The sequence below is a fragment of the Acartia tonsa genome, chromosome 11 (assembly GCF_053477335.1).
Source record: "Acartia tonsa isolate MP-2025a chromosome 11, ASM5347733v1, whole genome shotgun sequence".
In the NCBI taxonomy this organism is placed as follows: domain Eukaryota; kingdom Metazoa; phylum Arthropoda; class Copepoda; order Calanoida; family Acartiidae; genus Acartia; species Acartia tonsa.
Genome location: NC_137270.1, coordinates 17,852,825 through 17,867,345, shown reverse-complemented (window position 1 = coordinate 17,867,345; position 14,521 = coordinate 17,852,825). Strand labels below are relative to the sequence as shown.

The 14,521-nt window shown below is 34.8% G+C and overlaps 1 protein-coding gene across 2 annotated transcripts; it reads right to left on the bottom strand.

Annotated features, from left to right (window-relative positions):
• Positions 1 to 739: 739 nt before the first annotated feature.
• Positions 740 to 13,534, bottom strand: LOC145331058 (succinate-semialdehyde dehydrogenase, mitochondrial-like). 2 transcript variants are annotated; one of them, XM_080175675.1, is made up of 19 exons: positions 13,367 to 13,534; positions 12,487 to 12,547; positions 11,581 to 11,703; positions 11,222 to 11,319; positions 10,866 to 10,923; positions 9,971 to 10,036; positions 9,581 to 9,653; positions 8,983 to 9,005; positions 8,765 to 8,806; positions 8,037 to 8,084; positions 7,643 to 7,696; positions 6,835 to 6,902; positions 5,668 to 5,726; positions 5,244 to 5,338; positions 4,851 to 4,922; positions 4,049 to 4,139; positions 3,160 to 3,224; positions 2,348 to 2,465; positions 740 to 1,902 (listed from the first exon to the last, which is right to left on the bottom strand). In XM_080175675.1, exons 1-19 carry the CDS (start codon positions 13,435 to 13,437, stop codon positions 1,757 to 1,759), a joined length of 1,431 nt encoding a protein of 476 aa, XP_080031801.1. In that variant the 5' UTR covers positions 13,438 to 13,534; the 3' UTR covers positions 740 to 1,756. The 2 variants fall into 2 exon arrangements, with proteins under 2 accessions (XP_080031801.1, XP_080031800.1); XM_080175674.1 differs by lacking the exon at positions 8,983 to 9,005 and having other exon boundaries at positions 8,765 to 8,829; positions 13,367 to 13,533.
• Positions 13,535 to 14,521: the final 987 nt, after the last annotated feature.

Here is a 14,521-nt window from a genome sequence, read left to right as displayed (position 1 = left end):
CCAACCAGAAAGTCAAGTTACTATCGAGCTACAATCGCATGTGATTTCGTAGAGCAATCGCGCTAGTTCTTACGATATCGCTAAATAATCGCCCAATTCACATCGACAATATGCATACGATAAATGCTAAAAGACAGATGCGCGAAACATAACAATATAATTTAAGAACATTTAACATACTTATAGCCTTGTTAATATGTGTCACATTTATCTATAATACAAAGTAGAACGATGTCTGTCTGTCCGTCTGTCTGTCTGTCTGTCCCTTAAGATCTCGGTAACCACTGAACCGATCGGATTCTACTCTTCAGGGTATATACCTATTGGTCCTGTGGTGGTTTTAAGCTATTTTCTTGGGGGGGTGGTACCCCCAACCCCCAAAAAACAAAAAAAATCTCCCCCCCCCCATTTTTTTTATCACCTCTTTGGGCAAAGCCCCTAGAGGCTAGGGGCGAAGCCGCTAGTATTAAATAAATCGATATACTATTACTTGGATGTTGACCCAGATTTGCATGTACTCTGACAAAGTAATGCTAACATTAAACTAAAGTAACAATAACCACAATCCATCCCCTCCCTTCCTACTGGATGAACGATCTGACCAATAAATGAGATCCCCATTAGCAAGCTAAATTGACAGGTATTATGCTCAACCGGCACTAAACTATACTATAAAAGGATATGGGAAAATTTGCATATTAATTAAAATAACATCAATAATAAAGAAAAGTACAAAATATTATAAAACTGAAAATCATTTATTAAAATATACATAAATGTGAATAATGCATAAAAGAGATTAATATAATCACAATTATTAAGGGAGGGGGGATGGGCTAAGACAATGGACAATTAGAAATCTTCCCTCAAAATTAAAAACTATTTTCTACCTTTGGAAGCGTAAATTTGTTAAATTACTTTTTAAAAGCGAAGCTTTTCTATAATTAGGATCGGTCCGTCCGTCCGTACGTCCATCCATCCGAGATAGATAGCTTTTTAATTTAGGCATGTTAGAATTGTCCTATCGATTTCAAACTTTGCATGGTGATTCCTGTAGTAGTTAAGTACGATTTAGAAAGCGTAGCAACTCCGTACGTCCATTCTAAACATATTGATTTTTATGTGATCTAATTATAAGTTTGATCTGATTTTTGGTATATTGATTTCTGGGACAACAAAGTACAATATTATAAGCAAAGTAACTCTAAAATCAAGTCCTAAAAATGTAAGTATGTCTATAAACATTATCCTGTATCAAGCAGTTTTTCAACAAATTTACTTACAATTTTGCTTCCACTCTTATACTTTTATCTTCTTATTATTCAATTCTGACACTATACAAGTGTTAATGTCCGTTTGTCCTACCGTTTCAGAGCTTCGCTTTTATGGATCTTGTCATCCTTGTTATCAATAGTTTTCATCTACAAAAGCAATTTTATTGTGAATAGGGAGAACATTTATACACTGTTCAATGTCTTATCCCTATAACCCTGACAAAAAAATAAAGCAATTATTTCAATTTATAGAGATCTAAAGGGATTAGACAATGGCCGATAAAAGGATGAACATCTCAAATGATGATACACAAAAAAAGTACCCCTTCTGTAGATTACAATTTGTGGTTGAAACTAATTGAACCAACCAATCAAAATTCATTAAAAGTCCCCAATGTTCTTAAGAAAACGTTATTATAAGACTTTGGGGACTAGTTAAATAACCAGCCCTATGGTCCCCCTCCCTCCCTAGGCAATTCAGCCTAGTTGAAATTCTGAACGACAAGCTTAATGTTTGAGTACTCAGCCAGGCCGTGCTTGGATCCCTCCTTGCCTATGCCAGAGGTCTTGTACCCTCCGAAAGGAGATTCTGGCATTGAGATTCCCACATGGTTGGCACCAACCATACCTAAACATTAATATGCGTAGAATTAACGTACATATAGATTTTGTGAAATGTAGATCTTGCGAATAAATTTCAAAGATCAATTACAAAATAGGGACAGGGTCTCCGCCATGTGGGCAGAGCTACATATATCTTATATCCACTCTATTCTTTTACTTTGAAGATTTGTGATATTTGTTGCTATGCAGATGATCAGCCTTGTTTTTAAGAATGGTTTGGTAACAATTAATATCCGCTGAATTATAATCGGTTCTCAGGCATACTGTAAAATTATGTTTTGCATAGTATTTTAGACAACTTTCTACGAATAATAAAATAAAAATCACAAGATTAAAAGCAGTTTTGTTAGTCTGGGACTTCAGCTAACAAAACTGGAATTAAACTTCTATTTTTTACTTTTACTATCCACGGAAAGCTGTCTACAATACGATGCAATAAATAACTATACCTGACTCCAAAGCACTGGAGACCCGATGTATTTGTCCCGGATCCTTGGAGTAGAAGAAAGCTGCCAGGCCACGGTCACAATCATTAGCATGATCAACTGCTTCACTCTCCTCAGTAAACTAAAATATGCGCCAAATACACAGGGATCTAAAGTGATTACAATGGCCGATAAATTGATGTAAAGGGTGTGTAAAAAAAATGCAGACATTTTTAAAATTCAAATTGCGCGGCTTGTGTTAATAGTAGAAAAATACTACGCATACCGTTAGAATCGCTAAGAAGTCTATTTTTGGGAAATGTAAAAACGATTCCTCTGCTACGTATAGTTAGGGAGCTACGTGTTAAAATGTCCCAACTGACGTAAAACTTGACTTGCGAGTAAATTTTGGGACATTTTACCCCCTAGCTCCCAGTTTATTTGTAGCACAGGAACCGTTCTTATATTTCCAAAAAATAGACCTTAAAAAATGTCCGCATTTTTTGCACACCCTTTACATCTCTAATGATGTTACGCAATATTACCCTTCTGTGAATAACAATTAGGGGTTGAAATGTTTGGACACTGAACTGTATGAACCAACAAATCAAAATTCAATAAAAGTCACAAAGTTCTGACCTCATTGAATAAGAAAACATTATTATACAGAAAGTGTACACATTTTAGCATTAAGGGCATTTGAAAAAAGCTTTACTTGGAAAAATTTTATCGTAAAAAATGGTGGTTATCGTTATTTTAACCAGATTCGAGCATAACTTTATCAGAGTACATGAAATTCTGGTGCAACATCCAAGTAATAATATATCGATTGGTACCTTCATAATTGAGAGAACAGGGCCAAATATTTCCTCTTCCCAGCATGCCATTCCTCTTTGCACATCTAAACAAGTAACAGGATGGCTGACTGTTTCTTTATGAAAAAAAACCAAGATGCCAGTTTGAGCCTACCCCCCTTCCCCCGATATATATTTGCTGTTCAAAATACCCCCTTAAACTTTGAAACCCCTCATTTAACCCTCTTAAAATTTTAAAAATACATTAGATTAAAACCCTCAAACATTTAAAACATTTCTTTAAAACTTTGGGTACCGACACTGCGCCGTTATAATTGAGTCAAATATCCCAGGGAGGTAGGGGACATTGGGCTGTTTATTCCACTAGTCCCCAAAGTTTTACATTAACGTTTTCTTATTCTTTAGCTTATCAACTTTGGGGACTTTTCTTAAATTTTGATTGATTGGTTCATTAAGTTTGGTGTGCAGACGTTTCAAAGACTAATTGTAACCTACATAAGGGGTAATTTTGTGTATCATCAGTGGGGATACAATTATCGTTCATGGTCTTATCCCTATTGATCCCTGCAAATATTCCCTTCTTCCCTGGTATTAACCTAACCTGTAAGAACTGTTGGTTCGAAGCCATTATCGAGCACCTTCCCACGAAATAAAACTTTGGGTACAGGAATAAGGTATAACCAACAAGCGAAATAAATCTAAAATAATATTTGGGGGGCAAATGGAGAGGTCGTCAATTTTACGATGTGTTGCCCCCCAACGTCAGCTGAAAAACACGTATAGGTTTCGTGATTTTTTCCCGATTTAATTTCGTTATTGGTATAAGCTGCTTTGGGTAACGTTATGTCCTGTATGTCCTGTAACGTTATGTACTGTGCGATGTATTCTCCCTTCTTGGTATTAACCTAACCTGTAAGAACTGTAGGTTCAAAGCCATTATCCAGCACCTTCCCACCGAGAACAAGCTTAGCACCAGCATTTAGACTCTCATCAACAATTCTAGCAGACACAATTTTAAATGTTTATCGTGGTAAATAATCATGGTAAATATATAAACATGTGAAAGGTTTAGTGATTTTTAAATTAAATTATTGATCTACTAGTGACTGTGTTCCTAGCATCCAGGGGTACTATATTCGAAGGGCAGAAAAATATCATAAATCATACCCATACTAATTTATAAAAAACTTTGCCCCAAGAGGTTTGATCAAACCAACTTTTCGTATTTTAGATTTAAAAGAAAATTTTTTTTTTTTAATTTCTTTGGGGGGGGGGATTTTTTTGTGGAGGGTATTTTTCATTTTTTGGGGGGTTAGGGGTGTCCCACCCTCCAAGAAAATAGTTATAAACCTTCCCGGGACCTATAAGAAGCTACCCTGTAAAGGAAATCCCGATCGGTTCAGCGGTTAGCGAGATCCTTCGCTACAAACAAACGGACAAACAAACAGACAGACAGACATCGTTCTACTTTTATAGATAAATAAAACCATCTCATGACCTATAAGAAGCCTCACTATAAAGAAGAACCTTATAAGTTCACCGGTTAGCGAGATCCTTCAGTACAGACAATATGATTGACATATAATCTTTAATTTCTTTGTCATATTTCCATTTAATATTTTTTTGTGCTAAGCTACTTATGGGTGTTGTCATCTTCTTTCTTATTTTTTTTTAACTTTTTCTTTTTTATTTTCATAACAATTAAAATTCCTTTTAACTCTTGCTTGCTGGCGTTCGTTGATAAGTGGGCCTTGTTCTACTCCTGACTCCATTCCATTTCCAATCTTAAAATTATACTAGGTAAACAACATATTACTTGGATGTTGCACCCAGGGATCTAAAGGGATAAGACAATGGCCGATAAATTGATGTACATCCCCAAAAATGGCGTAACACGTAGTGAATTTACTCGTCGTCGGAAAGGTTTTTGAAAGGAGGGAAGGTTTTTAACCATTCTGGGGGAGAGAAAAATCCACCCTCCCAATAAAAAATGACCCATTTTCCCCCTGTAACTCTCCCCCCCCCCCCCCCGTAGATGCCCCTATAGTATTCTAGGGGATAGTCGCTAATAGATTTATATTGTTTATATAAATGTTATAATGTACCTTCATAGCCTTAATTTTAGGTAGAATATTGTCCAGAATCCTGTCATAGATGCCAGCTTGGATCAGGATCCTGTTGGCTGTTACGCAGGTTTGACCTGGACACAAATTAAGATCATTCATCTGGGAATTTCTCCTGGGAATAAAACCCAACATTTTTTACCTTTCTTTGTAAAACTAAAATTAGAAGTGGAGGGTTGACCTACCTCACCCCGCCCCCCCCCCCCTTCTATTTTTAGTATCGAAGCTACTATATAACTTCAAGTGCATAAGTTACCTGGTCTCTTGGTCATGCTTTTATCAATTATTGTATATTTAGCCATTGAACATCTTCTATGTAATTCATTTCTTTTGTTTGTCTTTTAATGAATTTTTAGTGCTTTGCTACTTATTGATGTTGTCATCCTTGTTTTCATTCCATTTTTACCTGTATTTCTAAATTTGGAGGTTATGAGACCAGAAACTGCGGCGTCAACATCAGCTGAACTAAAATATTTAGTTTATAGAAATCCTTACATATAAGTAACAGGATGTTTGTCTGTATGTATGTGCGCGCATCTTAAGACCTTGCTAACTACAAAACTGATTTGATTCTTCTTTACAGGGGAGCTCTCCATAAGTTCTATTTAGGGTAAGGGTACCGAAACCTTGCAAAGAGAACTAACCCATAAAAAATAAACCCTAATTGTTTTTTACTTTCTCTTTTTTAAAACTAAAATGAAAAGTGGAGGGTCGACTCTCTAGATCTAGATGAATTACAGAAGATATTACTTCCTCGTATTCATACGAATCCGGTGGATAGGAACCGGTTCTCATCCATACGAAAAAACTATGTCTAGCATCGTATTATATCCAGCTTTCTACGAATATAAAAATGTACAATTATAAGATTAAAACCAGTTTTTTAGCCCGTGCCTTCGGCACCTCGGGGGTAAAAAACTGGTTTTAATCTTATGATTGTACATTCTATATCCGCGGAAAGCTGTTTATAATACGATGCGAGAAATAACTATTACCACATCTTAAAGTAAAATTTAATATATTTAAGTTACATTGTAATACTTTAAAATTCAAGAAAAATAGAAAAAAAAGTTATTTGGACGCCTTTTTTTTATGTAATATTAAAGTATTGAATTAGTATGAAAAATTGTCAGAAAATAAAATAATGAATACCTGTCAAATAAGAAACATAGCATTTTTACATACATCATAAATGCAATGAATCGATAAAACAGTTGTAAATTTAGCATAAAAACAATACTAAATATAATTTTGCCCTTTTGTTATGGCTGTGCTTTTGGCTTAACACTCAGTTATTTTTCTGCTGGTTGCACAAATGACAGCCCCCCTTCACATAGCTTTCACTAACCAGGAATGATGGGGACATTGGACTTTTAGTTTCACTAGTCCCCAAAGTTTTATAATAACGTTTTCTTATTCTTTGGCTTAACAACTTTTGGGACTTCTGTGGAATTTTGATTTGTTGGGTCATTAAGTGTAGTATTCAGACATTTCATTTACAGAAGGTGTACTTTTGTAATGTACATCAAATTATCGGTCATTGTCTTATCCCTTTAGTTCCCTGATCACTTACTCAAAGATGATGAAAGGAGCATTTCCACCTAATTCCAAGGCAACTCTTTTTACAGTATCAGCACACTTCATATTCAAACATATGCAAAAATAAAATATATTAGATACATAAAAACAAAATTTCACTGTCTTACTTCTTATGTCCTATTATATAAAGTAGTAAGCAGTTTTCTTTATGTAGCGAAGTATCTAGCTACCAACTGAACCAATATGGTTCTCCCATACAGTGATCCTTTACATAGATCCAGGGAAGGTTTATAACTATTTAATGGGAGGGTTTCTCCATCCTTTCAAGAGAAATCCCCCCTATATAAAATGAACCCCAAACCCTTAAAAAAATATTTTGCTTTTTATATTTTTAAATGAAGTAACCCTAGAGGCTTCAATGACCAGCAGAGGCTTTAGTTTATTAAAAATCATAGAAACTTTAGGTACATTTTTATAAACTAGCAGTGACTAAACTTTTCCACTAATAATTTCATTCTACAAAAGATGAATCTGATTGGTAATTGGAATTAGTATTCCAAAATTCAGAAAAATAGAATAATTATAACATACAAAAAATTGTTGTCATGAAGTAAAAATCAATATGTTTGAAATGGACGTGCGGACAATTTGGTTACGATATTAGAGTTGTTACGTTTTCTAAATCGTACCGAACTACTGCAGGAATCACCACACAAAGTTTTAAATTGATATGACAATTATAACATGTCAAAATTAACGAAAAGCTAACCGACCCTAATTATAGAAAAGCTTGGCTTTTAAAAAGCAAATAGGTATATTATTTATGTTACAAATGTTTCCTTGGCATAAAGATATTTTCCAACTTCTGTAGACCCAGTGAAGGAAATGACAGCAACCTACAAAAAAAATAGGTTTTTATTGAATAATGGATACCCTACAGGGTTAGACCACAAATAGAAGTCCCGCATGGTTAGACATTGACTTACAATTTTTATTTTTGTATTAAAAAGAAAAATATAAATAATATTGGGGGGTAATTATTTTCTTGGGGTGATTCTAACCCAAAATAATAGTTAACCTTCCCAGGACCTATGATAAGCTATCGGTCAGACAGGCGGTTATCAAGATGCTTCGCTACAGACAGACACACACACACACAGAGATCCATCTAGTTTTATGTAAGGTATGTTCTTTTTTTAACATGATTGAATTGTTGTTCTTTTCCTGTAAGCTTACCCTAGGATCAGCGCACATAGCGTCTCCAACCTCTTTCACAGAGTTTCTAAGATTAACAATTTTAAAAATGTTTATTCATTATAGTTAATCATGTTCGAAAACCCCCCAAAAAATTTAGAGCAGAAATTTTTGCATGGTGATTATTATTACAGGGAAAAATTTGTCGTTAATTTAGGTTGCTATTTCCTTTGTCATTTAATCGGCTGTTCGTTCATCAAGTAGGAGGGGAGGGGATGGGGTAAAGGGGAGGATGGAGGGTTCGTTATTTTAGCCCACTACAAGTTTAACTTTATTAGAGTACATGATAATCTAGTGTAAAATCCATAGGTATTTAAGTAATGTAAAGTTTTAACAGAGAACTTAAAAAAAGGTACAACATGGAGCTAGATTTTTTAGAGCCAAAACAAAAATTCCACTTCCCTCTACATAAATTATAGAACACAAAATGCTTGGAGCGTGTCTTCCCCAGATGGAAGGGGACATCGGGCTGTTTGTTACACTAGTCCCCAAAGTTTTCTTATTCGATGGCTTCACAACTTTGGGGCCTTGCATGGAATTTTGATTGGTTGGTTTATTAAGTTGAGTGTTATAATTTTTCAATTACTAATTATAATGTACAGAAGGGGTAATTTTATGTATGATCATTGAGGATGTAAATCAATAAATAGGCTATTGTCTTATCCCTTTAGATCCCTGGTGTCTGCTAATTTAAAAATTGTCAATTTCCTGCTGCAAGGAACAATATTGACCAAACCAGTGGGAGCACCAGCCTCTTCTATTAATTTCATCAACTCTAAATATTTTTTTTTAAACTAAGAGTCAAGTGGGGGGGCCGGGGGGGGGTTGTACTGACAAGAATGTCCGTTGTGTCAAAATAATAGGCGGACTGAAACGTCGTTTTTATAAATAGAAATTAGGACCAAACCAGTGCAGTGGGAGCACCCGCCTCTTCTATCAATTTCATCAGCTCTGCATATTAAAAAATACAATTAAAAGTAACTTGCAGGGGGACTCGAACTAAATCATTTACAGTAATAAAGGAAGGGGGGGGGGGGGGAGGTGGTATAGGTCAAATTTTTCAACATTGGTAAAAATTTATACAAAAAATATAAAAAAAATCTTAAAAACTTTGGTTGGGTTAGCTTCTCTGAAAATTGTGGACAAATAAGTACACTTGTTGAAGAGGTCTTATTGGATTGGGTGTTTCCCCCATAGAATTATCTTTGTAATTTTAAACAAAAGTTTACTTTTATGGGGGGCTTTTTTCTCATATTCCAAAGGTCAAAAAGTATAAATTAGAAACCAATTAATATCCGCTAGCTAAGAACCGGTTCTCATCCATACTCAAAAAACATGTACAGCACCATATTACAGACAATTTTCCACGAATATGAAAATTAAATTCATAAAATTACTACCAGTTTTGTTATTCCGGGCCTTCGATCCCTTGGAGCTTACTTTTATAATTTTTCATTCTAATATCCACGGAATGCTATCTATAATACATTGCTATAAATAACATTTAGCCGTTTTTGAGATCTTACCTAGGGTAGATAATGGAGTATCTTCAGCTGGCTTCACCACACAAGAACAACCAGCTGCCAAAGCAGCAGATATCTAAATATTTCTTTTGCTGTAAAAATTCCTCTCAGGGATAAGACACAAGAAAAAAAGTTGAAATAAACTTTATAGATAAATTGGCACACAATAATTTTATTTTATAGGTGTGTAATTGTGAATATTTATTAAACAAGGATGACAACATTCATAAAAGCTGTTATAGGAATCATCATGCAATCAATAGGACAATTCTTACTTGTCTAAATGAATATAAAAAGCTAACCATTAAAGACGGACGGATGGAGAAACCAACTATTTAGAAATATAGAAAAGCTTTGCCTTTAAAAATATTTTTTGTTGCTGTAATGAGTTACCTTTCTGGCAGGCATACCAATAGGAAAGTTCCAGGGTGTAATCATAGCAGCTACGCCAAGTGGTTCCTTGATTAGATTAAAATGTAACAAAATTGTTTCCTCCCTCTTTTGTTTGTTTATCTCTTTAGGTCAGGTTAGGTTAGGTTATAATGGGTAATGGGAAGCCCCAAAGGATTATTACAATACAGGTAGAGCCCCTGCAGGGTTAACATGCTACCACAGGGGTCAGGAATCAGGAAAAAATACTTAGTACCCACCCCAATAATTTGAATTTTAAAAATAATTTAGATGTTGAATTGGAAGTAAAAACTATATGCCTTTTATTCTACACTAGACTATGCTGTTCTTTACCTGAACAGTTTGGTAAGGAAACACCAGGTGTAGTTCTACACTAGACTACACTGTTCTTTACCTGAACAGTTGTCAAGGATACACCAGGTGTAGCTCTACACTAGACTATGCTGTTCTTTACCTGAACAGTTGTGAAGGATACACCAGGTGTAGCTCTACTCTAGACTAAGCTGTTCTTTACCTGAACAATTGTGAAGGATACACCAGGTGTAGCTCTACACCAGACTATGCTGTTCTTTACCTGAACAGTTGTGAAGGAAACACCAGGTGTAGCTCTATACTAGACTAGGCTGTTCTTTACCTGAACAGTTGTGAAGAATACACCAGGTGTAGCTCTACACTAGTAAACTATGCTGTTCTTTACCTGAACAGTTGTGAAGGAAACACCAGGTGTAGCTCTACACTAGACTAGGCTGTTCTTTACCTGAGCAGTTGTGAAGGATACACCAGGTGTAGCTCTACACTAGACTATGCTGTTCTTTGCCTGAACAGTTGTAAAGGAAACACCAGGTGTAGTTCTACACTAGACTAGGCTCTTCTTTACCTGAACAGTTGTGAAGGATACACCTGGTGCAGGAGAGGGAATTGTTTCTCCATAAGCCCTAAAAGTCAACCATTAATTCTAAAATATACACATTCTTATCAAACCTTGTGACAATTTGACAAACATATTATTCCATTTCGATTACATATAAAGGGAAATAATGCTGACATATCATTAATATGTCAGTATTCAAATGATATCAATTGATCTGTCGACTATGTTAGATAGTGTTTGAGCTGATATGTTATAATAACACAACATTTTCTTATTATTACAGTCTTGTATTGATGTAAGTTCAACAAAAGAATACATACTGTTATAGTGTTGTAATTTTTAACAAACTGGAAATATTTTACCTCCTTGACTCTTCGGCAAACCAATGGAAAAATGTTGCACCAAAACCAACTTCTCCTTTGGCCTCTCCGAGGGGCTTTCCATTCTCCAAAGTCAAGACCTAGGATAAACATATATTTGGCAATTTCCATTAATGATTTGTCAAGCACAGAACATATCCACTTTATCTCGCCCGCCCATAAAAGAGTTATAGCTCTAAAAGTCGGCACAGCAGTTGCTTTTGTGGAAAACAATATGGAACTGTGAAGAAATGGCAGGGAAACATTAGAGCTGTAACACTTTTATGGACTGAGATAATGCGCATTTTACTTTTGGTTTCAAAAAGTGGCACATCTGACCCCCCAACCTTTGAATTAATTACCTTAGCTAACTTATCTTGATCCCTCATCATGAGATCCCCAATCTTCCTGAGTAAAGCAGACCTCTCCCTTGGAGTGCTCTTCTTCCAGGAGGCATGTGCCTTGGAGGCGTGGTCAATAGCTTCCTGAATATTATTATACAAGCCCTTTTGTAACTGTTAAAAATTGTAAGTTTCTGTGTAGTAAAAGTTGTTGTAAATATAGGTATTAAATAATGTAAATATTGTGGTCGTCTTCTTCCAGGAGACATAGGCAGCGGAGGCGTGGTCAATAGCTTCCTTAATATTATTATACAAGCCTTTTTGTAACTGTAAAAAATTGTAAGTTTCTGTGAAGTGAAAGTTGTTGTAAATATAGGTAGGTATTAAATAATGTATATATTGTGATTAAGTTGTGCTGTTCTTCCAGAAAACATATGCCTTGGAGGCCTGGTCAAAAGCTTCCTAAATATTATAATACAAGCCATTTTGTAACTGTTAAAAATTTAAGTTTCTGTGTAGTAAAAGTTGTCGCAAATATAGGTTTAATTAATGTAAATATTTTGAGTAGTGGTGCTCTTCTTCTAGGAGAATTAGGCCTTGAAGACTTGGTCAATAGCTTCCTAAATATTATTATACAAGCCCTTTTGTAACTATTAAAAATTGCAAGTTTCTGTGAAGTAAAAGTTGTCGCAATTATAGGTATTAAATAATGTAAATATTTTGAGTATTGTAGTCAATAGCTTCCTAAATATTATTATTTATTGTAAATATTTTAAGTAGGACAGACCATCCAAAGGCCCTACATGGCTACCCCATATCTAATTTAAACTAAATTTTTTTTAAAAAAGAACACCCTTATTTTTATTTTATTTTCAAATAATAGGGGTTGTTGCTCGACTTCAGGGAACTAAGGGAAAGAAATTTTACCTTTAAATCTTCAGCATTGCAATCCGCTACTTTGCACAACAAGGAATTATCAAATGGATTCCTAAACAATGTCAATAATATAAAAGTTAAGGTATAATTAGGGGTCGGCAGCGTCGTCCGCGTGTAAGCCTCACTGAAATCGTTAAATTTAGCTGGATGTCTAGCTTGACCTTTTCCTAAACATACGATCCATCTTATCAGAATTTCATTTTTTCACACAAGCAGGTTTAAATTTGAGGCTTAGGCGCGGCTGACTCGCAGCTGCCGAGCCCTGGGTATAACTACCCAAAAAAAAGTGGAGAAGCTGTGATTTCATCAGAGAATTTCTAATAATTATTAATTAGATATTCATGTTCTCTAATAAATTGAAACTTACAGCAGGCTAAATAATGATTCCCCCCTTTACTGCATCCTCTTCCCTCCTGCTGGATGAACGAACTTAACAATAAACAAGTTCCATGTTAGCAATTTTCCCCCTATTATAATATCCACGTATAATCTATTTCCATTTCAATATCAAATTAAAGTTCATGGGGCGATTTCTAAGGTATCCTCCCACCAAAAAAGATTTATAAAAAACTCCCTAGAACCTATAAGAAGCTAACTGTAAACCAGAGACGAATAATTAGACCACCTGTTACGTTTGCAGTAACTATTTATCTCTGAAAAAGTTATAAATAAATTAAAACCAGTTTTTTTAGACACTAGGGACCGAAGGGTCGGGCTAACACAACCGGTATCATTTTTATGATTTTTTGTTCTAATATTCGCGGAAAATTGTCTGTAATACGATGCTATACTTGATTTAAGTTATAGCTGAGAACCGGTTATTATCCAGCGGATATTGATCGGTTTCGAATCTATCCTGGAAAAGGATTACCTGACTTCAAAATCTGCTCCAGATTTAGCTGCCTTCCATTCACCTCCAATGTAGCTCTTATAGTCCTCCATTTTGATTTTGATCTGGATTACTATTTATAAGTAACAGACTGAGTGTTTGTACGTCTAGGTTAGTTTATCTAAAAAATTAGCAGCAAATCTAGATTTGAAGGTAAAATCGTACGTTCTATCAATGGATTTATAAAACAGGTGGATATTAGGACAGGTGAAAAATGGTCGCCAATTTAACATGTTAATTTATGGGTCAGTTCGTTCATCCACTAGGAGGAGAGGGGATAGGGTAATGGGGGTGGATGGGAGGTATCGTTTTTTAGCCTGCTGCGAGTTTCACTTTGTTAAGAGAACATGAAAGTTCTTTCATAAACATTGATTAAAACAAAATAAGAAATCTGACAAATTGTTTTAATAATGATACTTAAGTATTTAGATTACCAGGCATTTGTTATTGCAGCATTACCCATTGATAAAATTATCTTTTTATTTAAATAAAGTGGCTACGTGCACCAAGAGGCCTCAATGGGCATGAACACTTGAGGAAAAGGGGTGGGAGAGAAAATTGAGAACATTTTTTTTTTTGGGGGGGGGGGCGGCTAAATGCTCATAGAAAGATGGATATAACTCACCCTAAAATAGTTGCAAATCTTTCCAGGACCCACAAGAAGCTTCACTTTAAAGGAAAAGCATATCGGTCCATCGGTTAGCAAGATAATTCCATACAGATAGACATCCTGTTACTTTTATAAAAGAGTATTTTTTACACTATAAAAATAACACTTTTTAAAAATTATACATACTCTACTATTCACTATCAAACACAATACTGATATAGAATAAACAAAATTATCATATACAAAATATAATTTTATAAAAATAAAATATGATTTGAGACAATTAATTTCTAATTTGACATGTTCAGACAACTAATCATAACAAAATATAGAAACTAGATTTCAAATCAGATAATCATATTTTTTAAGATAATAAAAAATATTAATTGCCAATCAAATGAACTTATGATCTTAGATAAATTAGATAATTGTAAAAAGCTACATTAAAATAAAAATATATTAACAGATATGCCCTTAGAGGCCTATAGGAGTACTTGAAAGGGGGGAGGGAGAAAAGTAGAAAGAAA

Bases quoted from the DNA above. Each gene is read 5' to 3' on its own strand.
- LOC145331058 (XM_080175675.1), bottom strand. From the start codon at position 13,437: ATGGAGGACTATAAGAGCTACATTGGAGGTGAATGGAAGGCAGCTAAA. The intron at 11,704-12,486 runs GTAAAATTTCTT...AATAATATTCAG, and splicing joins GCAATGCTGAAGATTTAAAG to GAAGCTATTGACCACGCCTC. The intron at 9,654-9,970 runs GTAACTCATTAC...AGAAATATTTAG, and splicing joins TTGGTATGCCTGCCAGAAAG to ATATCTGCTGCTTTGGCAGC.